Here is a 23,985-nt window from a genome sequence, read left to right as displayed (position 1 = left end):
TGCATATACTCACTTAGATTCTTTCCTGGTATTGCTTATTTACAGATTTCTTTTTCCATTTCTAACATGGTATCAGAGCAGTTTAATCTTTGTTTTGAGTGTTTGCATGAAGGTACGATTCGAAGGAGACTCTTGAGAGAGATTTCACTAATTTCTTCTTTAATCTTCTTAAGATGGAAGAAATTGAATTTATTTTATTTTATTTTATTTTATTTTTTTTATTTTTTTATGAGTTTGGCTATTTTACTGCCAAAACCGATTAACTTCTGTTTGCTCTAATTTGTGCAGATTACTTCTTATTTTCTATTATTTTTCATCTAACCCCCTTTGGAAGGCTTGCCGCCAAAGGGTTTTCCTTATCTTTTTCAAATTCATATCTTAGTCTACTCATATTTTAAAATATTTTTAATCCATTTCATTTCTTGAATTTAATTTTTTTTATATATCTATACCTCACTTGAAAATCTGTTGCAAATAAGAGCTATTTCATTGTCTTTAACCAAAGATATCCTCTATGATATCTTGCATGAAATAAGAGAAATCTGTCATAGAGGATATCAAAAAGACTATGCTTTTTCGTCTTTTCATGTTTGCACGTTTTAAGTTTCTAATTTTGTCTCTTGCATGTTTAGAATATTCTCTGTGCAATTATTATTCTCTGTCTTTTTTTAAAAAACAGATCATTGCTCATCTTTTCTTGTCTTTTCATGCAAGATTCTTTTTCTTTTTTAAGCTCGTGACAGAAGCATCATTTACTTTTATTATTGCCTCTTGTCAACCTATTTTTGGCATGTAATCATTCATTGTCAGACAAGTGCAATATTCTATCATTACAAGCTTTTATTCAAACATTTTTTAGAAAAGTTTTTTTAACTCTTTTTAGTATATTCTTATCTGCCAGATCTGACCTCTATCATTAATTACTAAGTTTTTTTAATATCTTTCTTAATGTTTTATTTCAAAAAAAAAATTCTTTTTTGAATCTCTTTCCATCGTGAAGGCATAGTATGAGAAAAATGGGGAGATCTTTTCTTGCCCCATGACTTTACGTTCTTATTACCTTGAGGTTATATTTTTGAACCAAGGTAAATATTGTGACTTTTTATAAATTGTGACTTTCCAAAATATTAAGTATGGAAAGGTAATTATTTTCTTTAACCAATTTATTTTCGTATATTTATTTGAGTATATATGGGGCCCACATATATGCCTAGATAAATATATAATTTATGACTATAATATTTCAGAAATTAATATATACCTTTGCAAAATGAATTAAATACTCATGTCTACCCTCAATGGAGTTTTATACCTGATATCTATCTTTAGTTGATCTTCCTTAAATCATATTTACTTAATTGGATTATGAGTAATCTTACACATTTGCCTTCATATTGATATTTTGATGTGCCCATAGTTGCACTTTTATGCTTTTATAGCATCATTCTATGCCCATGTTGGCACTTTATGGTTTTATACCATTGATCTACATGATTTAAATAATATTTTGAGTTGCGTAGGGAGCCAATTTTTTCAAGGTTAACTATGTAGGTCCCCTCAGTATAACTGATACATAGTTTCCTTATCTGGCCCATGGAGTATCCCTCCATCCTATATTGGTATGCACTCATTTTATATGGAGTTTCCCTCCATTTGATCCTATCTGTTCCATTTTGATAGGATAATATTTTTATGGAGTTTCCCTCCATGTTGTTCCATTTTCTGTTCCTCATGAAGAGGATGTTATTATTGGAGTTTTCCCTCCAAATTCAGATGATTTAATCCAATTTGAAGGTAATATGTTGTTATATCCTCATAATCCATTCTTTTGATTATCCTAACAAAAATCATGATAATTCTACTTTGATCAGCATGTCTCTCCTTTATGTTATTTTCATATATTAATGTGATAATGATCTGCATACATTATTGCTTAGATCATGAGTCGTGCATGTTATGGAGGGATGCCCCCAGTAACTTGTAGTGGGATGATTCATTAAGTGGACTGTCTATATCCACGTGATTGATGCAAGATTGATGCAAGTATCATTAGTTGGCCTTGTCTGTGGTCATTTGTGCATTAGTATAATATACTTTTCATGAGAGCATTGATCAAGCTTTTTACTCAATTTGTCCTTGTTGACAATTTCTTGAGCATATACTTTATCTTGATATCAGGATATCTCCATTGTTTTGTGGTAACATGTTTTTACTCATTATTTCTCTATGAGAGTTTTATTATCCTTATTCAAAAGGATTTCGAATTTGCATATATGATGGCATTCTACTTGTGGATATTTGTCTTGTTTTTTGTTCTTTTTTTCAGGTGATCCATCAAGGAACCTTCTCGAAGATGTGTCTATTTCAAAGGACTCATGTACTTCTCTTGGATCTACAAATGTTCCATATGGCTTCAAGACAATCAAATTACTTCATATTGAAGATTAAGTTGCAGATTTTTGTAAAAATTATGGGTTTAATACCCTTTGATGTAATTACCCCAAGTAAAGATTAAAGGGGGGTGTTAGAAGTTGTAATCTTTCCTTGGTGTGTTTATAAACCAAGGTTAGACTTCTTTTATTTATTATTATAATATATTAGGATATAAGCCAAGGTATCCTAATATATTTCTTGTTTGTCCCTTTTCCACTACATCTTATTTTGTCATCTAGTGGAATATGTGAGGACAAATATATATTGTAATTTCTAATTTTAGATTATTCCTCCTTAAGAGGAATCTCACACTTGGCCTCACACACATATGAATGGTGGCATTCATAGACATGGGAGTTACATTCTAACTCCTCTCTCTCATCTCTATTTAAGAGATGACCCTCTTCTCTTATTTAACAACAATGAGGTTTCTTCCTCTTCTCAATTATTGTATGAGCATTGCTCTCTATCTCTCTCTCTCTTCCTTCTTAGGCTTTTGATGCCTCATTTATAATATCACAAGGGGTTTTCTTTGCTTTCCCCTTTCCAAATATCTTGTCTCATGGTGTTGGAGCTTGAAGCTTTCTCTCTCCTATTTTATGGTAATATCTTTTCATGCATTTACTCACTTAGATTCTTTCCTGGTATTGCTTATTTACAGATTTCTTTTTCCATTTCTAACAGACACATTGCATAAAATCTATTATGAAGATATCGTGAGTGCAACCACATAGAATGGCTGCAACTAAAATTTTGAATCATATATTCATATAAGCCATAACATTATTCATCAATCACTCACAGTATTATTTTTCAAAGAGTTGGCAATCTTTCAATAGAATCGGAAACAATTAACATGAACAATACAATCTGCTCTTTTAGAAATCAAAACTTATTTTTCTAACTTATCTTATCTTATCTTATCTAACTTTCAAATGATGCAAAATATACCCGCAGTAATGAATGCCAAAGATGTTAGGTTGGGTGTAGATTTGAACAATACTTGAAATTAGTTAGGACCTCCAAATCTCTTGCTACAACAAACTAATTGCACAAACCTTCAACTGATTAACAATACCTTGAGTTAGCTAGATAAGAGTGGTCTGAAAATTTCAAGAAATGGATTCTAAAGGGGGCTTATTCTCCCTTATAATAGTAGGCGATTGATTGATGGAAACAAAGAAAAGAATAGTAGGGCACAGTCATATTCACCAGACCCTATTGGTCCCATCATTCTCACTGCATAATATGTGTGGGTTTGGATGGAGCCAGTTTGCCTATTCTTCTATAATGGACCGTTCCCATTGTTTCTATAGCAAGCGAGGAGAAGGTAGAGGGCAAGCAAGATGGTAGGGGCAAAAGCGAGCGAAGCTCACCTGTAACACATATATACTTAAGCCTAGGGCTTCAAACCCAAACTCTAAATATTTGTCAAACACTCTTCAAGATGCTTCACAAATTTGTTATTTGGTGTACAGATTTTCAATGCCATCAACGCATAGGAGAAAAATTATAAATCTAGCAAGATAATTCTCCTTTCAGCACAAAACCTTTTCATAAATTTATTATTTGTCATACAGAATTTCAATGCTGTCAACACATAGGAAAAAGGTATAAATCTAGAAAGATAATTCCCCTTTCAGCACAAAACCTCTTCAATTATTCATCAATTTGCACACCCTTATGAATTCTGAATGAATATGCCAAGGATTGACTAGGTGGGTTTTTTTTCTACCAAACCAATATTGCCTTAGAGTTCATCTTAGGACTGTAGTTAAAAAAATGCTCAAGCTCTCAATAGAGTCTCTAAAAAGTGAAATGTATAGGATTAGATTTCTTATCTCCAAATCCCTTATTTATTAGTACTTTTTTGGAAGAATAAAATGTTAGTATATGTTTCCTCTTATTTGCCCCTCCAAAATGTGTTTTTCGACCCCTTGTAAATAATTAACATAAGTTTTCTTTTATATTTTTACCTTTTCAACAACTCAACTTTTAAGCATTTAATTATTTTTCACACGTCCAGCTGAAGTTATGGAAAATATTAAATGAACCAAATATGAATTCTGACGATGCAAAAAATATTCTTAAGCTCTCAGGATATCAAGTTTTATGGAAATTGGTCCTTTTGAAAATTCCCAAACTTTTCCAAGAGAGCTTCTAGAGTGTTGAAACTGCATCCAAAATGTATCATTGGACTCATCTTGATTACCTGAGCTTCTATTATTGTCAAAATTCCTTTACAATTAGGTTGGCGTTCTCCAAGAATGTTGAAGTTTTTGAATATAATAGAAAGGTCATAAAATGGGGACATTACATAAGAGCATTGCATGGTAACTTTGATTCAGTTGAAATTACATTGAACTTGTAGCCTCTGTTCTTCTCCTTGCTAGGAATTCAGTTTTGGCATACTCTGGCTGTTGTCATTGGACATATTTTTTAATACTAAAGACCTACTTTGGTGATTTGGACACTAATATAATTTCTTTGTTAATTTCCTTTTTTCTCATCTTCGCCTTTACCCGTCTAGATCCTTGGAATTGTTTTCCTTGAGTACTGCATAGGCATTCTTGTTGATGTGTTCTCCTCTACCAAAGTAGCATAAAAACTCATTGATGCCAAGAACCATTCAATGATTATGAGGAAAACAATGATTCATGAAATGAATATAACTGAAAGAAAAGAAGAGGAAAACCTTATTTTTATGTTGGCTATTGAAAGAATGATACTATATTTTAAATTATGACTGATTTCCAACACTCAGATTCTAGGAAAGAACCTCACACTTCTTTCAACTTTATTTCTTTTTCTTTTGGGGGGCAGGAGGGGGGACAGGGGGTGCATTTCTGCCGTAAAATCTTTTCAGGATCTTATTTATTGAATTCTTGATCTTTGTCCACAAACAAATCTAAATAATCTTACTTTTACTAATTTTAACTTTACTTCAAAAGGTACTCATCATCCAATATCATTCTAATAACACATTTGTGCTTTACAGTAATAAATTCTTTTCTTTAATCTTTTGTTTTACACCTTTGCTAGTTTAGATTGTATTACCTATAGATGAACACCAAAAATCTTTTGTCTAATTTTTTTTTTAAGAATGGTTAATGTGAATCCACAGCAAAAAAGATAGGGTAAATGTTTTGTCAAAATCAAGTATTTTTTATTTTTTGTGATTGAGGTGAATTGACCAAAGAGAAAGATAACCTTATCTTCCCATTGTCATCCAAGTCCTCATTTGTTAAGCATAAACTAAAGTATCAAGCTTAAGAGGACATAAAATTCAAGTTTTAAAAAACTAGTTGGTAATCCTTCTAAATCTTTTATTAGTGTATCATTGTTGATTTTATTACTATTTTATAATAAATGTACAAATAAAAAAGTACCTACGAGACAGATGGGTTTGAGTTTGCATAATTGCATGCAAGTGGACATGAATCTAGCGAGCATGTGCACACGTCATATAGAAAAGGAATTATTAATGAAGATGACACTGTTGTTTCTGTATAGAGTTGATTAATTCCCATATCTATTTGTTTGTTTCAGGATTTGCATTTATCATTTACCATATATATTTAGTCATCATTTCCTCGAAGATTTTCATTTAAATATCTATATATTTTTTTGTTTTTCTATTGTCTGGAATCTTTGACAGAATTATGCCTTTGGGAAGTCAACTTCGGTGATGAAAACTTTGGCTTGTAAGTATCTATTTTCTATTCCTCTGATGCAAAGAAATTGTTTTCAGGCATGACCTAGATTGTTACTATTTAACATAGAAATAAACAAATCTTAAAAAGGTTAGGACATCATTTGTATGTGCAATCTGGACTGTACATGCTTGAATCTTAGTTATTATAAGACTTGATTATTGTTTATTTATAAATGCAAGTTTAGAACTTAAAATTGAACATTATTTTGAAAGCTTCAAAAAACTGAAGTTATTGAAAACTCATGCGCAATGAGCAATAATGTTAATTTTGGTGAGAAAACTGTGTATGCATGTATTCTATATAAAGTTCTGTTTATCATTAAGTTTCTTTTATTATTTACTTTTCTAGGGAAGGACCACAATGCAGTTCAAAAATCCTATTTGTTCTCCCAGATGTCTTGTTGGTTCCCAATAAATTGGGAGCATTAGTGGAAACTTGCAATTTTTGAAATAAACTAAATGATCTAATGCAACTTTAGGAGTTATTGGTTTTATGAGAATGTTGTTGGTGTAACTGAATGGGTTATAACATCAATTCCATATGTAGATATTTTTGTCACACACTTTGCATGCAAGCACAGATACCATTGTAAGATCCTGTCTCAATTCTGTCCTAATTTTTCAATTTAGAGTGTGAGTATTTTATGAAACATTTGTCATCCTGTCACAATTCACCACTGGTTTTCTGTATGCAATGTTTTGTTTGGTATTCAGTGAGGTAATCTCCTCAGTGGTATTAAAAAGAAATCTTGTCACAACCTCCAACATGTTGTAGCAATATTAATTATGCTCGCAAATACATATTTAAGTGTGAAACTGATTACAAAATATGCAAAGACATTATCCCAAATACTTTGCAGACATTGTGTAATATGACAAATCCTGTAACAAAAATCTAATGGTATAAGTAAATAACTCAAATAGATAACGGTTAGTTTACTGGTTCTTTTTTTATTGAAACAAGTTGTTGTCTTGAATTTTGTCACCACAAAATGTAGGTAATAGTATGTAACTTTTTCAACTTAGTTTCACATATCTCTAAGTTTGGTTTGTTATTTAATTGGTTAGTATTGATTAACCAAGCAATTCCAATTGATATAATGAATCCTTTTACTGAAGGCTTTCATCAAGTCTTTTTAGTTTTTTTGTTTGTCAAGCCTATACATGATTTTTGAAGCCTTCAATATCCTTTTTTCTCATTTTTCAGTGTGTGTTTGTTAGCTTTTGGTCCCTTGGTTTTACTCAAATCATTGCTTTTGGTTTTCCTTTCGATTTGATCTATCTTAGGGCTTAATCGGAATTGGCAATCAAAAGATATGATTATTTTAGTGCCCAAAAAGTGGACATTTTAGGTGCAATTGTACGAATTAAAAATATCATGTCATATTTTTAAGTTGACATTCACTTTTTGAAAAATATAACATGAATTCATTGTATGTTATGTTTTTAAGTTACTTTATCATTTGAATTTTTCACTTAAAGTAACTATAGTGCACTTTATGTTATATTTATTAGTTAAGTTGTTTTTTAATTTTTCACTTAAGTGACTATATCAACTATATAGTTTGATTTAATTTTTGAGTTTTAAATCAAAACATTTTTTATAAATATTACTTTCAAGGTAATATTTGCATATACTATAATAACTATATAGTGTAAATATTATTTATGACCCATTTGAGAAATATTTTTTCAAAAATTAAATTGACATTTGCTTAATTCATCGCTTAAGTTGTGCAAACATATCTACAAGCATATTTTAATTCAAAATATGCAATTGCACCTAAAAGGTGCGATTTTAAATGGAAATGCCTTTGAAAAGACTTATTGCATGTAATTACATTTATTTTTAAAACATGCAATAACACCCAAAAGGTGTGTTTTGCCTATAGACACATTTTTGTGCTAAATTCGAAACATGCAATTGCACCTAAAAGGTGCATATTCACATATGGCTCCCATTGCTTACATGCATATGTACTAAAAAGGTGTGTTTTGCCTAAGACTTCAAACTTAAAACATGCATTTGTACCTAAAAGGTGTGTTTTGCTTATGAAGGCCAAATTTGAAGTTTTTAAAACATGCAAATGCATCTAAAAGGTGCGATTTGCCTTCAAAAACATGCATTTGTCTTCCAAAAACCCGTTTTTGCCTTCAAGAACATGCATTTGTCTTCCAAAATCCCGTTTTTGAAGATTGAAGGCAAAACTCCATGCATATGCCCTCCAAGAACCTGTTTTTCACTCAAATGCTTAGATTCGATCACGGTATGACTTGAGAATCCCAAGAGAGGCTTTTTTGCATTTCTTGGCATTTCCATGCTATGGATGTTTGATTTCATGCCAAAATTTTTCTTTTTATGGTGATTTGCAGTCACGTTTTTTACCAAAAACGCTCATTTTCATGGTATTGCTGATCACGTTTTGGTCCATGAAGGAGTCGATTTGGGGTTTTTGATCCATGTGATTGTTCTTGGGATCACATTTTTGCCTTTTATTTACCAAAAACTATTCATTTGGGGCAGATTTGAAACTCGTTTTTTGCCAAGAATGTCCCAAAATCTTGCATTTATTGAAAACGTTGAAGTTGGAAGGGATTCTAGGGCACGTTTTGGACATTCTTATCCAAAAATGCCACATTGGATGCTCATTTCGGCTTCATCATTGCAAAGTTGAAGAGGTCCAAGTTTGTTTAAGAATTTTTCAAAGTTGGAGTTTTTTTTCTCCTTCATTCTTGGCATATTAGTCATAAAGTAAGTGGACATTTTCCATTTTGCTAATTAATTCATGCTTATCTTGCTGATTTGATGCATGTTTTAGCTTGATGTTTCACATTTGTTGATATAAATGCCATGAAAAGTGCATTTTCTCTTTAAAAATGATGAAAAGTCTCATTTTTATATTTTTTTCTTTTTTCCAAATTCCAAATTCGAGTTTGCATGTTGAGGTATCTTGCTTGTTGACATGTTTGAAGGTACGTGTTTCTCTTATGCTTGTTTTCTTGTTTTTCTTCATTTGGAAGAAGTTGCAAGTTCTTTCCCAAGAACTTGAGCATGTTTCATTTCACTCCATCTTCCATCAATGAATGCAAGTGCATCTTTTCATTCCATTTTCACCATCATTACATGCCAAGGCACATTGCATCCATTCCTTTCATATGCAATTACACTTCATGAGCAATTACATGTAATTCTCCCATTTCATGTCATAACACATTGCATCTCATCTTTTGCATGCAATTACATGTAAACTCATCTTTCATCCACATTTACATGTGTCATGTCCCCTCTTTAGTTCGACATGATATTATCCGTGGATTTTCCTATCACAGACTCTCGTAGGCAGATGGTTTTGATGAAAGAGTCATTTTGGCATTTATTTGGGGATTGGATGGCTTATTATGCTCTTGGATATATTATTTTTATTATATTTTATCATTACTTTTTATGTGGGACCAAAATGTTATATTTTTAAGTTGAGTTGCACTTTTATTTTTATAAAGTTACCTTTTATCTAAAAAGTGCAAATGGACTTCATAAGAATATTGTGGATGTCTCTAGAAAGTTAAGTGGCTTCTAGAGGAAGTTTCTAAAAAGTGAATAAATAGATCCTATGGGTCTTTCATTTGATCATCCAATTTTAATAATGATATTCGCTTGTGTACTTGTGGAGCCAAGGGTTTCTGTAGACTTTATCTTTGGGAACGAAAAGTCCCATTGATAACATAACTGAGGAGGTGAAAGATCCCCCGAAGGGTTGCAGCTATTGGAGGAAATAACTCAGTCTTCTCATTGTGCCAAATTTTGTGGCCTAGGGCCAAAATTGTGCGGAAACGATTTGAGGAATAATTCTGATACAAATTTCAATCATATTGCAGCAGTGCTAGGGTCCCATGATTTTTTTTTTAAGGCTGAAGGTGACATGAACAATAGTTGTGAACAGTGCCGCTATAGTGACGCTACAGTGCTGCTACAGTGCCGCTATAGTGACACTACAGTAATTTGATTTATTTTCCAGCTTTGAGAGTGCAGTTTGGGCTAAGAAGAAGCTCCTTTCAGTAGTTATTGATTGCATCTTCGTCTTCAACATCGAGCGCTTCCATATAATTAGGTTCCTCTTATAATTTTCAGATGTTTGGATTAGTATATCAAGTGTATTTAGGTGCTGCTGTAGATGATCTTTCATATCAGATTTAGCATTATACTTGAGTATCTATTGTAAGCCAAGAAGACTTGTCATTCCACTGTATTTAGAGATTTTGGAACTAAAGTTGAATTGATTACATTGTCCCTAGTTTTTATGTTTGCATGCCAATTGTATGACGAAATGCCACTTGGCTGTAAGTGTTAATTTGCATTGAATAGATGTCATATATTGCATCAGAAAAATACAAAAAGAATTGCATTTCATGTTAGGTGTAGACTAAGTGGAAGAGAAGTTTATTTTTCAGTCACCCTATAATCTTAAGTCATCTTCCTTATTTTGAGAACAAATTGAAATAAAAATTTAGTCATATATCCCACTATTGTACAAGTGTTTGACAAAATTTCCTAAAGCAACTATAGCAAGTTTCAATCAGATTTGGACAGGGATACTACAGTGGTATCAGAGCGGTTTCTGGCCAGCCTGACAGAGTTTATGCAACCACCATTCAATTTAGTTCACAAAAGCAAAAACAAAAGGGCTCTATTTACACAGGGAACCAGCATAGCTGAGAACATGGCTGATAGACATTCTTAAAGCCCACCCAGAATTATGAGAGATGATGAGGCTTTGCAACGTTAGAATAGGCTTCTATAGTCAATAGAGGCAAGTACACAAGTAATGATGACTATGATGCAACATTTGATTGGGGAAAACAGGAGAAATAATCATAATAATGACTAGGATGACAGGAGCATTGTAGGATCACAACATGGGCAAAGGACACGGTCTGGGATAGCTGACAGACCCACACATCCTACATTCAAGGAAGAAACTCCAGCACTCACACCTGATGCTATGGTAACAGATATTGCAGATGAACTCTGACAAGCGAGGAATGAGTGGGATTCATTACTAGCATATGTACAAGACGGATGGACATTTGATAGGTAGTTGAACTACAGAGCTACCAGGCAAAAGCAGACAGATAAACACAGTGAGTTGCAACAGGTCACCAACAAGTTGACATTACCCACATTTGATGGCAATGGGAAAATGACTGCTTGTGCTTGGATTCATAAGGTGGATACTTTCCTATCTCTGAAGACTATGATAGAATTTGAAGCACTCAAGTATGTCACTTTACACTTAGATGGGGTAGCTCATGATTGGTGGACACATGGCATGATCACATTGCACCACATTCAGGTAACCACTTATCAGGAGTTCGTGGATAGATTGATAGAAAGGTTTGATAAAAAGGATCCTGAAGTTTATTTCCGAGAGTTAGCCCAGTTGAGACAGTCAAGAGGCTTAGAACAATTTATCAATGATTTCCAAAAGCTTGCAGTGATGGTGACTAACATTTCAAAACGGAGGCTAGTCATTTTATTCACAGAGGGATTGACTGAACCACTCAAGGGGTGGGTAAAGGCCTTTGATCCTCCTATATTACAGGAAGCCATGAAGAAAGCCCGTAGTATGGAACTTGCAGCTCCGGCAAACCAGTTTAGTTCAAAGGGTTCTTCATCATTTAGAGATAACAAAGGGGGATTTAGCAAGGGTAAAGAGAAGGTTAGTGACTCAAAAGGCAAGTCATCTGCACCTTTGGATAAGGAGATGCTTAATGACCTGCGTGAGAAGAAGCTATGCTTCTTTTGCAAAGGTCCCTATGAGTTTGGTCATGATTATCCTATGAGGCCTAAAGGGAAGGCTAATCGGGTGATGTGGGCTTATTACAAGGGTTCGGATTCAGATAGCTCAAAGTACCATGATGAGGACCCTAATAAGGCAGAGGGTGAACAGGAGGTAGATAGTGCTGAGAAAAAGGAGGATCCAGAGCTACATTTACAGGAGGCACGTCTATCTAGTATTTAGAGAGAGGGATCTTTCAGACTTCAGAGAGTCTTGGCTGGACAGAAGGTTATTACTCTATTGGATACAGGTGCCACGCATAATTTCATTGATGCATGATTTGTGGAGAGGCATGGATTCATTACTGAGGAGTTCGAGGGATTGAGAGGCAAGGTAGCTGATGTATATACTCTTCGTTGTGACAAGATGGTGCGAGATCTACCTTTGTGCCTGAACAACTATGAGTTCAAGGCGGACTATCATGTGGTCAACATGGGTGACATGGACATAGTACTTGGGATGCAGTGGCTACATTCTTTGGAGGAGGTTACCTTGAGACTGAAGGACATGGAGATACGATTCGAGGTGGATGGAAGGACTCATGTGCTAAAGGCTATCCATGATGGTGATGTCAGGACTATTTCATTTAGGCAGATGGAGAGATTAGCCAGGCATGATGATATAGAGTGGGCGGCAATATTCACCTTGATGCCTACCCAGGAGGAGTAGCATAAGACTGAATAGCATCCGGATATTCAAAAATTGAGAATCAAATATGAGAAGTTATTCAGCGAGATCCCGCCAAGCAAGCCACCAGAAAGAGGCATTGAGCACATTATCGAGCCAGAGGAAGGCACTAAGCCTATCATGATCACACCATACCGGCACCCAAAACAACTCAAGGATGAGATCGAGAGGACCATCAAGGAGTTGTTAGCAATGGGACACATCCGACCAAGTAAGTCACCTTTTGCATCTTCTGTTGTTTTGGTAAAAAAGAAGGATGGTACTCTACGGATGTGTATTGATTACAGGGTATTGAATAAGAGAACTATTAAGAACAAGTATCCCATCCCACGCATCAATGAGTTGATAGATGAATTACATGGGGCTTGTTATTTCACAAAAATTGATTTGAGATCAAGCTATAACCAGATCAGAGTTCGAGAGTAGGCTATTGAGAAAACTACTTTTAGATGTCATTGTGGGCACTTAGAGTTTGTAGTCATGCTTTTTGGTTTGACTAATGCACCTGCCACTTTTCAATCCACTATGAATAGGGTCTTCCACCATCAGTTGAGGAAATTTGTGCTGGTGTTCTTTGATGATATTTTGATCTATAGTACGACATGGCAGGAACATTTAGAGCACTTGGAGAGAGTATTGAGCATTTTATAGAGGGAGTCCTTGTATGCCAAGGAGTCCAAATGTGATTTGGGGATGACAGAGCTGTTGTATCTTGGACACATCATTAGTACGGAGGGAGTGTGGATGGATCTTAAAAAGATCCGCGCTATTGTTGATTGGCCACCACCAGAGAACCTTACACAGTTGAGGGGGTTCCTTGATCTATGTGGATTCTATCGCAGATTTGTCAGCGGCTACTCACAGCACGCAGCACCTATGACAGATTTGCTGAAGAAAGGGGCATTTGTGTGGACTCAGGAGGCACAAGACTGTTTCATGTGGTTCAAGGAAATAATGGCTACATGCCCAGTATTAGCATTGCCTGATTTCATGAAGCCATTTGAGCTTAAATGTGATGCTTTTGGAGAGGGAGTTGGTGTTGTACTCATGCAGGACAAGCACCCTATAGCTTATGAGAGCAGGAAACTTAGAGGGCCCAAGAGATCATTCATCTTATATGATAAGGAGATGTTGGCCATCATGCATGCCTTGGCCAAATTCAGATAGTATCTTTTGGGCAACAAATTTTGAGGCACTTTTTGGGACAACAGGACTTGAATGATCGACAACAGAAGTGGGTAAGTTACAAGCCTATGATTTTGATATCGCATATGTTAAGGGGACACAGAATGTTGTTGCAAATGCTTTATCTCATAGGCCACACCTCACTTCTATGATTCAGATATCAAAGGATTGGCAACACTTGATTGTAGTAGAATATGCCAGAGACACATGGGCCTCTGATATAGTGGAGGGGACAACGATCGACACCAAGTACACTCTTGTAGATGATTTGATCATTTACAAGAATAGGATTTACTTAGTCCCAGGATCGAAAGTGAAGCAGTTGATTTTGAGAGCACTCCATGATTCACCTACAGCAGGCCATCCCGAGTATTTCAAGACTTACAGGTTAGTTCGGGAGTAGTTCACTTGGAAGGGGCTTAAGGCTGATGTTTTGTAGTATGTGCGTGAGTGTCTTGTTTGCCAACAGAACAAACAAGAGCACACTTATCCAGCAGGGCTCCTACAGCCACTTCCTATTCCTCACAGGAAGTGGGAGTGCATCTCCATGGATTTTATCATGGGCTTGCCCAAGGCCCAAGGATGCGATTGTATCTATATGGTGGTGGATAGGCTGAAAAAATATGCTTACTTCTTCCCTATCACTACTATGTACTCAACAGCTCAGGTGGCAGAGGTCTTCTTCAGGGAGGTTTTTAGATTACATGGTTTGCCTCAGAACATTGTGAGTGACAGGGACAGCCGCTTCATGAGTCACTTCTGGCAGGAGGTATTCCGGTTGTGTGGCATTGAGCTTACACCTAGCACTAGTTATCACCCACAGACCGATGGTCAAACGGAGATCGTGAACAAATGAGTGGAAGGGTATTTGAGGAATTATGTGGCAGCTCAGCAGTGAGCTTGGGTCAGATGGATATATCTCTGTGAGTATTGCTACAATACTACATACCATATGACTATACAAGTGGCACCCTTCATGGCACTTTACGGTTATGAGGCACCCAGTTTCTTAGATTTGTTGTTGGGTGACAGTCGAGTACCCTGTGTAGGTGAACTATTACAGGAGAGTAAGGATATAGTTGCTACTCTCAGGGACAACATTGCTAGAGCTCAGAACTAGCAAAAGTAGTATGCAGACCAGAAGACTACTGAGCATAGTTTTGAGGTAGATGATATGGTTTACTTCATGTTGTAGCCATACAGGCAGTCCACTCTCAAGAAGAGTGGTGTAGAGAAACTCAAGCCACGCTATTATGGACCATTCAAGATCGTCAGGCGAGTTGGTGAGGTGGCTTATGAGTTGGAGCTTTCCACAGATAGTAGAGTGCACAATGTGTTTCATGTGTCATGCCTCAAAAAGGCGTTGGGTCAGAATGTGGTGCCTTTTGCAGTATTACCTCCTTTGGATGATGAGGGGAAATTGATCTTAGGATAGCAAAGAGCAAGAGCTTCGTAGGAGAGTAATCAGAGAGTATCTGGTTAAGTGGAAAGATTTGCCTGTTGAACATGCTACTTGGGAGGGAGAAGCGATTTTGTAGCATCTAGCATTGAGATTGCTTGAGGCCAAGCAATTTTAGGAGGGGCAGACTGTCATGTCCCCTCTTTAGTTCGACATGATATTTTTCGTGGATTTTCCTATCACAGACTCTTATAGGCAGATGGTTTTGATGAGAGAGTCATTTTGGCGTTTATTTGGGAATTGGATGGCTTATTATGCTCTTGGATATATTATTTTTATTATATTTTATCACTACTTTTTATATGGGGCCAAAATGTTGTATTTTTCAGTTGAGTTGCACTTTTATTTTTATAAAGTTACCTTTTATCTAAAAAGTGCAAATGGACTTCATAAGAATATTGTGGATGTCTCTAGAAAGTTAAGTGGCTTCTAGAGGAAGTTTCTAAAAAGTGAATAAATAGACCCTATGGGTCTTTCATTTGATCATCCAATTTTGATAATGATATTCGTTTGTGCACTTGTGGAGCCAAGGGTTTCTGCAGACTTTGTCTTTGGGAACGAAAACTTCCATTGATAGCATAACTGAGGAGGTGAAAGATCCCTTGGAGGGTTGCAGCTACTGGAGGAGATAACTCAGTTTTCTCATTGTGCCAAATTTTGTGGCCTAGGGCCAAAATTGTGCAGAAACGATTTGAGGAATAATTCTGATACAAATTTAAATCATATTGCAGCAGTGTTGGGGTCCCATGATTTTTTTTTTAAGGCTGAAGGTGACATGAACAGTAGTTGTGAACAGTGATGCTACAGCGCCGCTACGGTGACGCTACAGTAATTTGATTTATTTTTCAGCTTTGAGAGGGCAGTTTGGGCTAAGAAGAAGCTCCTTTTAGTAGTTATTGATTGTATCTTCGTTTTCAACATCAAGCGCTTCTATATAATCAGGTTCCTCTTATAATTTTCAGATGTTTGCATTGGTGTATCAAGTGTATTTAGGTGCTGTTGTAGATGATCTTTCATATCAAATTTAGCATTATACTTGAGTATCTATTGTAAGCCAAGAAGACTTGTCATTCCACTGCATTTAGAGATTTTGGAACTGAAGTTGAATTGATTACATTGTCCCTAGTTTTTATGTTTGCATGCCAATTGTATGACGAAATGCCACTTGGCTGTAAGTGTTAATTTGCATTGAATAGATGTCATATATTGCATCAGAAAAATACAAAAAGAATTGCATTTCATGTTAGGTGTAGACTAAGTGGAAGAGAAGTTCATTTTTCAATCATCCTATAATCTTAAGTCATCTTCCTTATTTCGAGAACAAACTGAAATAAAAATTTAGTCATATATCCCACTGTTGTACAAGTGTTTGATGAAATTTGTAAAAGCAACTATAGCAAGTTTCAATCAGATTTGGACAGGGATACTACAACATGCAATCTCACTTTTCATTCCCAATTGCATGTCACATATACATGTAATTCACTTTTTGTGCAATGACATCTTGAAAACCCGTTTTTGACTTAAAGTCACTTTTTAAAATTCAAAATTTTTCATTTTGCATGCATTCCCATGCATTCACCTCTCATGTCTTAAAGCATATTCATAAACACTCACTTCCACCTCATATTTTCATCCCCTCAAGCCATACTCCGGCCTTTACATATGCATGTTTTTTCTTTTCAAGACCATCATATTAGGTCTTTGAAGTGTCTCATCCATACTTTTGAGCTTTGTTTAACAGATCAAGAATCAACGCTTTTATTGAAGCAATATCCTCTGATGATGTGTTCACATTTTGGAATTTTCATGTTGCAGCACAAGCACAAGGGAACCCCTCATCTGCAAGATCGAAAGGCAAAATGAAATATCAATATGATAAAGAGTTGGCTCATGCGAGTCCATCCTAGGTCATGTCTATTCTTGATAGTGTGTCAAATACAAAGATTTGGCATGTAGATATGATTGATTTCTTGCTATGAATAGAAGCTCCTACTAGTCATGAAATGAAACGTATCAAAAGGAGTAATATTCATTTAGTGTCTTCCTTTCCTATGGCTGCCTTGGAACCAAAATTTGTTGTTGGATGTGCAAAGTGTTTCAGTCCGAAGTAAAAAACCATCACGGATGTTGATGGTAATGTTATTATAAGCCTTGATCCTGAGGTTATTGAACAGATTTTTAAAGTGCTACAAAGTGCAAAGTGTGTGGATTTGCCTAAAGAAACATCTTTGGAGATATGGAATGCAAATAAGGGAAATTATTAGAAATATGTTAATCTATATTGGTTGGATTCCAAGAGAAACAATTTCTCAAGATGGCCAAAAACCATTTATAGATCCAATTTCGAACTAGAATACAAAAATCTGATTATCCTTCTAAGTAGAATATGCGGTCTCAAGGATTCCAGTGATTTTGAACCATTGATGTATAAGTTCATTTTCCAAATTATTGATGATAAGGAACATATCTTTTGGGGAGAACTCATTAGCATTGCACTTTGTGAATAGTTGCTCAATGTAGGAACATCGACACTATTCTACATGAAGTCTTATCTTTTCTATATTGCTGCTGCTATGGGATCTTTTTCAAGACTTTCAACCAAAGGAGACCATCTTCAAGTTCTAGTTTGGGAATATTATGATCAGATTACTTTGACAAATAGTAAATCTCACTATAGGAGAGTTCAAGATGCATTCTTTGGACATTTCTAGTACATGTTTGATAAGCAGTTGTCTATCAAGAGAGTGTTTGATGAGGCCTAGGATAAGGTTAATCAATATGGTTGCATCTTTATTGAGTTTCCAACGTTTACTTATTCAAGAGTTGGGTATTTCAAAGGAGAACCGTATACCTTACCTAGGTATGCTACCGATAGGATCATTTTAATGGAATTGGCTAGACAACTCATGGAGACTCAATTTGATCAACATGCTCTGCATAGACCAGGTTTCGATATTTCTTCTACCAAGCCCTTGGTGATCGGTCATTATATGATCAATTTTATACACAAAGCAAAGGCCATATAAACAAAATTTCAGTTGGTAACATTGAAGAAGTTCAAAGCCAGATTTGATTTTGATTACAGAGAGATGAATTTGAAAATCAAGAGAGCATTTACTCATGTCCTTCATATAGAAGATATTTGGATTGACATGGGGACAAAGTTGGATATAATGAAAATGGACTATTGCAGGTTGACTTTGCAGCAGATCATTGATCCTAATATGCTCGAGATCCCATTTGATTTTCAAATTGAAGATGATGGTAATATTCTTGATCCAGAATATCATCAGGCTGGTTTTGATAAATGATGCCCTTGCCCTATTCAATGGCAGCAAAAGGAGGGTACTTCTTGTTGTCCTGCATTTTGTCATCACAAAATGTTGGTAACAGCACGAAACTTTTTCAAGTTAGTTTCGCATTTCTCTAAGCTTGAATTTGATATTCAATTGCTTAATATTGATCGATTGATCCATTTCAATTCAAATATCAAATTGTTTTACTGAAAGCCTTCGTCAAGTCTTTTTCGTTTTGCTTTCTATCAAACCTTTGCTTGATTTTTGAAGCCTTCATAGTCTGTTCTTTTCTTTTGAGTTTGCATTTTGCTTGTTTTAAGTCCTTTGGATTTGCTCATGTCATGCTTTTCGATTTCCCCTTCGATTCGGTCTAACCTAGAGGTCAATCGGAGTTGTCAATCAAGAGTTATGCCTGCTTTAGTGCATATGGTTCTCCTGTAGCTATGTCTCTTCAAGGAATTGTTGATCTGAATTCCAGTCCAGTTTATATTATATGGGTGAGAACTAGGATGAAGATATTTCTTGTGGGGGATTCTTACGGTGATATTCTAACTCCTATATCATTAGCACAAGTTTGGAGTGTTGTTGTTGATCTTGATGATGTTAGTGGTATGTAGTTGGTTCAATATTAACAGGGGTGTGACGTAATACTTCATTTGGGATCTAGGTGGAGGTTGGAGTTCATTATTATTGTTGGATTGCTTGGGGGAAAGCAATCTAAGGGAGGATTGTAATGTCCCCATTGGTTGCAAGCATCAGTATTTTAGGGATTAGCCTAATATTGGACCCTGGTAGGCTAACGAGGATGGTTAGAGGGTCTTCTGAGGATTGGTTCATCTCCAACATTCAGCAATTTATGGATTTGACCTTCGTTCGATGTCATGTGGACTCCATTTGCCATACTTACTATGTATAGTAAGTCAGGGGTAATTGAGATGGACCCTTTCTATTTTTAGAAAGTGTATTTGGTCACATGGGGAATTATGAAGAGAGATTCCTATTTTAGACGACATGGCAATTAGACAAGTATTTCAAGAGATATTAAAGTTTGAGTGACTTAAGTGATTTATTTAAATATTTTAATGTAATAAAGTCCCTTAAGTGACTAAAAGACGAAATTGGCTTTTAATCCCACATTGCCTAGTTGTTTGTGTCTTCCCTCATATCAAGGTTATAAAAGCGTGGAGCTACATTGGGATAACGAATAAATATATGAAAACTCTTCAAATCCTAATGGTTGCTTAAAGTGTGACTAGATTATTCTTAAGGACGAAATCCCTTAAGAAAGTTGTGATACTAGATGCCAACTTAGTATTCACATTCAAGTTCTGAGAAAACAAGGAGGATACAGCTTGGAAATCAACAGCAAGTTACATATTTTGATAAGGAAGCTTGTAGAGAAGATTGAGCTAAAACTGGTACGTACTTTGTATTCTGTGCAGGAGTATTTAGTCAAGGATTGACCAATATTTACATAACGGAGTAAGAGGGCAGAAATAGAGCAGCTTCATCTCAGAATGGACAGAGCTGAGATAATCAAGGCATATAACACAGGGATATTGGACGTTTAGGCAAGTCAATTTTCTATCAGTATTTACAGCTTGCAACAGTGACAAGTTGGGTTGACATTCACACGTCTGAAGCAAGCAATCACGTATGAAAATGATATAGAGTCTGGACGTTGTTGTGGTACTTCAGTGCAGTGGTCTTCAGACACAATATGCATCAGCAGACTGGGCTGAATCTTGGTAGCGGCATCGGGTCCTAACTCCATTTCAACCCCCAACCACCATCCACACACAGACATTCACGGGTCTGTCATCTCTTCTCTCCACCCGAAATTGCTTAACTATGCATATTAATATCTCTAGTACTGGAAATGTAATTTGACCATCAGTTTAGGAAACGTTTTATAAGAGGAGTTGGTATTGCAAGGTGTCCATGATTATTGATTATGTATTTAATGGAGTTCTAAACTGTCAGTATAAATTTCAGAGAAACAGTAATTTTTGAATGCAATCATAGTTTTACTTAAAGACTAGTTCATACAACTGTTTGATGAAATATCTATAACCGTAGTCTGATCATACTGAGCCAAATCTAGTAGAGGTTATTACAGCAACTGAAGCTAGCCCAAGTGCTTTGTTAAATATAGAAATGCTAGATAAATGACTTACTATAAATAGTAAGTGTAACAAATTGAACAAGAGTAATACCAAATGCCTTTATACTTCGGAAGGGAAAGAACCTCTAGTTCTTCCAATTGGGACCCTGTAACCAATTGACTAAGCCTACAGAGGCAATGATAGGCTAAACTAAACCACAAACCACATGTCAAAAAGAGGACGTTATAGTTGTGATCTCTTGTTTTCAAGTTTTGAATTTATAAGTAAAGACTTGTTCAAAGTACCTTATATTATTTTAGGATCGACGTTTTAATTTCATATGCTTTTTGTTGTGATCAAGGGCTTTTGCAAGAAACTTAGCAAAGCAAGTGCATCTCTATCTAAAGAGATAATTTAATCTTTTCTTGGTAAAATAAAGATTCCTATTGCAACCAAAAATTGGAAACATAGATATTGTTCTTAGGAAATTTTAAATATTCTAATCACTATATGAAATCATTTTAAAACGCAAAGAAATAACTCGTAATATCAAGAAGCTTTTGGTGTTGCCATTGGTGGCTTGAGTCCCTAGAGATTCCATCTAATTTTGGATCCTCCTTTGCAATAATTGGAATCTCCTCTCATGACAATGGTGATAAGGAAGCCTTGGATCTGGGAATTAGAAATTGCATTGAAGATGCAGGAAGCTTTAAAGTTTCAGTGCGTAAGAAAAAAATTCATGGAGTTTGGTGCTAAAGAGTGCAATGCAAAGTCTTAGTTCCATTAGGCGACTAACTATTCTTGTGCTAGAATGAACGGAGTAAGGAATGCAGATTCTAGCAAGAGTCTTGAAAAAATGTTTAGAAATTAACCTTCTTAGGTTCGAAAGGTGTGGAGAAAATTTATAGGTTTGAAGCTTCTCGGTCACGAGGAAGTTGTTGAGGCTTTAAAGATTGCTGCAAATGTATTGACATTGCCTCTTCAGTATATGTTTTGTAATTGCAGCGATCTCCCTCTTATATTGTGGAAAACACATGGAGAAACATGTCCCTTCATGGGACATTTCTATTCATTATTATTTAATTAATATAATAATTATTTATTTAACTATATATATCTTCAGTTTAGTCTCATGAGTTTATCCAACTAAAGCTACCGATCACTAACACTCCCTCTTAGCTAGGGAGGATAAACACATAGATATTATGCCATTGGTAATACACGGAATGGAAAGATTTAAGGATGTCTTTGATCAAAAGATATCCACCATTTTGATATCATGAGTATTGGCCTCCAAAATATCAACTTATTATATTCACCAAATACTCTAAGTAATAGCCAACAGAATATCAACATATGATATTCACCAAGTACTTAATAAGGTTATGGCTAGTAGAATATCAACATATGATATTCACCAAATACTTATCATTTATCTATACAAACAACTCATAGACCATCAAGTGAATGATTTTTAACACTTAGTTGTTGATTTACGAGATATAATTTATCATGATTTGTTTCAACATTTACATAAAATGTATGTCATTATTTAAGTCATTGTAAGATCATCACCTTCTAATAACTTCTACAAATATAAGTGATAATCATGTGGAAGTCGTCACTTCCTCATGATGTACACAGGGGTTAGGCCCATTAAAATCATACAATCACACATATGGACTTTCCAACTCCCTTTGAATATCAATGAATATCAATCATCTAAACTCCTTTTCCCACAAGAGCATTCTCGGAAAAAATCAAGGAAAATAACTCTTATAGTACATATTAAAAATATAAATAAGAGATAATACTCGAGGATAATAAGATCATCCCAATATAATATAGATAAATGTCTAATTTAAATATATGCTTTGAGAATATAAGCATATATTCAATCTTCTATACATATCCTTTAATTAATATTTTCAACATATTATTTCCTTAGTAATGCCACATATAATAATCTAAAGTGATCTCAAAAATAAATAAAAATAATACTGAAGATGACCAAAACTACTTATCTCTCCTTTTTTATCAATACTAACTTTATCCGTACGTTCCTTAGCATGTAGTCCTTAGTGGCCTTTGTGACAAGTATATAAATTGATAGCCTTAACAAATAGTTAATTATTTAGTATCACAAGGTGACTATGGAAGTCTCTAACATTGTGTATCATATATCTTTTGATGAACCATATTCCCTTATATTCTTCCCTTGACACTTTCAATGTTTGATCCTAATACGAATCCTCCACTATATATGAATCAAGTGTGATGCAAGTATCATGTGTTTTGTGGTGTGTTATCAAAATATAATTATTTTTTCATTGTCAAGCGGCTAGGCTCTCCAGCCAACCATGTCTAGTCGTTCTGTCAGACAAGCGACCTATAGAAGAAAGGTGTTTGCTAAGGCGCCCTTCTTTAATCTCATTCTTCATCTCAGGCTGCTATTTTTTTCATAGGAAAAGATAATCATTGATCATACTAATGGAGCTCAAAATAATTAGACCTCCATTTGACAAATAATGGTAGAGACATACTTCGGAATACAAATGAAACAAATAGGGCTCGTATCAAGTTTTATGAAGTCAAAAATGTTGCAGGAAATGGTAATGTTGAACATTATACAATTAACTTTCAAACATATACTGATAGGGGATAGTGCCAAGAGCAAGGGAATATGTAGCAAGAATGTAAAATGGAGCTCAGATATTTTGAAGATGATTATAACGTAGGGATATGACTCAGCATCAAAATTGATGAAGAAATAAGACACATACATAGAGAATTGCTAATCTTGAAGCCATGTCATCCATTCATCAGCCTCGTCAAAGATTTAAAAGGCCATCACCGTCTATAGTCAAGAGCTTGCACAGGACAAAACAACCAAATATTCATAGAACTCATACCTAACACAGATACAAAGACGTCAAGGAATGGTGCAATAAATTCTCAAGGAATGATACATGTGATTTATTGAATGTTCAAGATTTTATAAAAAATGGCATGTGTCAATCTATAGGAAAACACACAGGGCAAACATACAGGAGTCAATGAGCATGTTCACACTTGCAAGCATGAAGGCTAAGCACCGGCGACATGGAGAGCACAGGTAGATGAGTTGTTGCCATGAATTCATTCCACCAAATGTTTGTTATGGAAGTAACGAGTTTGAAGGAAGAAGACTCATTTACTGATACACACTCAACCCTTGATGGTGATGAAACTAATACCCATGGAACTCGATGACATTCCCAGCCAT

At 35.1% G+C, this 23,985-nt stretch overlaps 1 protein-coding gene across 2 annotated transcripts in view; it reads left to right on the top strand.

Moving 5' to 3' along the window:
* LOC149556461 (uncharacterized) overlaps window positions 1-23,985 on the top strand; it is a 208,989-nt gene that overhangs the window by 105,732 nt on the left and 79,272 nt on the right. For both annotated transcript variants that reach the window (XM_089830779.1, XM_089830778.1), the window contains one exon: window positions 6,092-6,137. In XM_089830779.1, coding sequence (XP_089686905.1) covers window positions 6,092-6,137 — 46 coding nt within the window. The remainder of the gene's footprint in view (window positions 1-6,091; window positions 6,138-23,985) is intronic.

Source organism: Cupressus sempervirens, chromosome 5 (assembly GCF_028749045.1).
Source record: "Cupressus sempervirens isolate cs-2001-9-10 chromosome 5, ASM2874904v1, whole genome shotgun sequence".
Taxonomy (NCBI): domain Eukaryota; kingdom Viridiplantae; phylum Streptophyta; class Pinopsida; order Cupressales; family Cupressaceae; genus Cupressus; species Cupressus sempervirens.
This window is presented reverse-complemented; position numbering and strand designations above follow the sequence as displayed.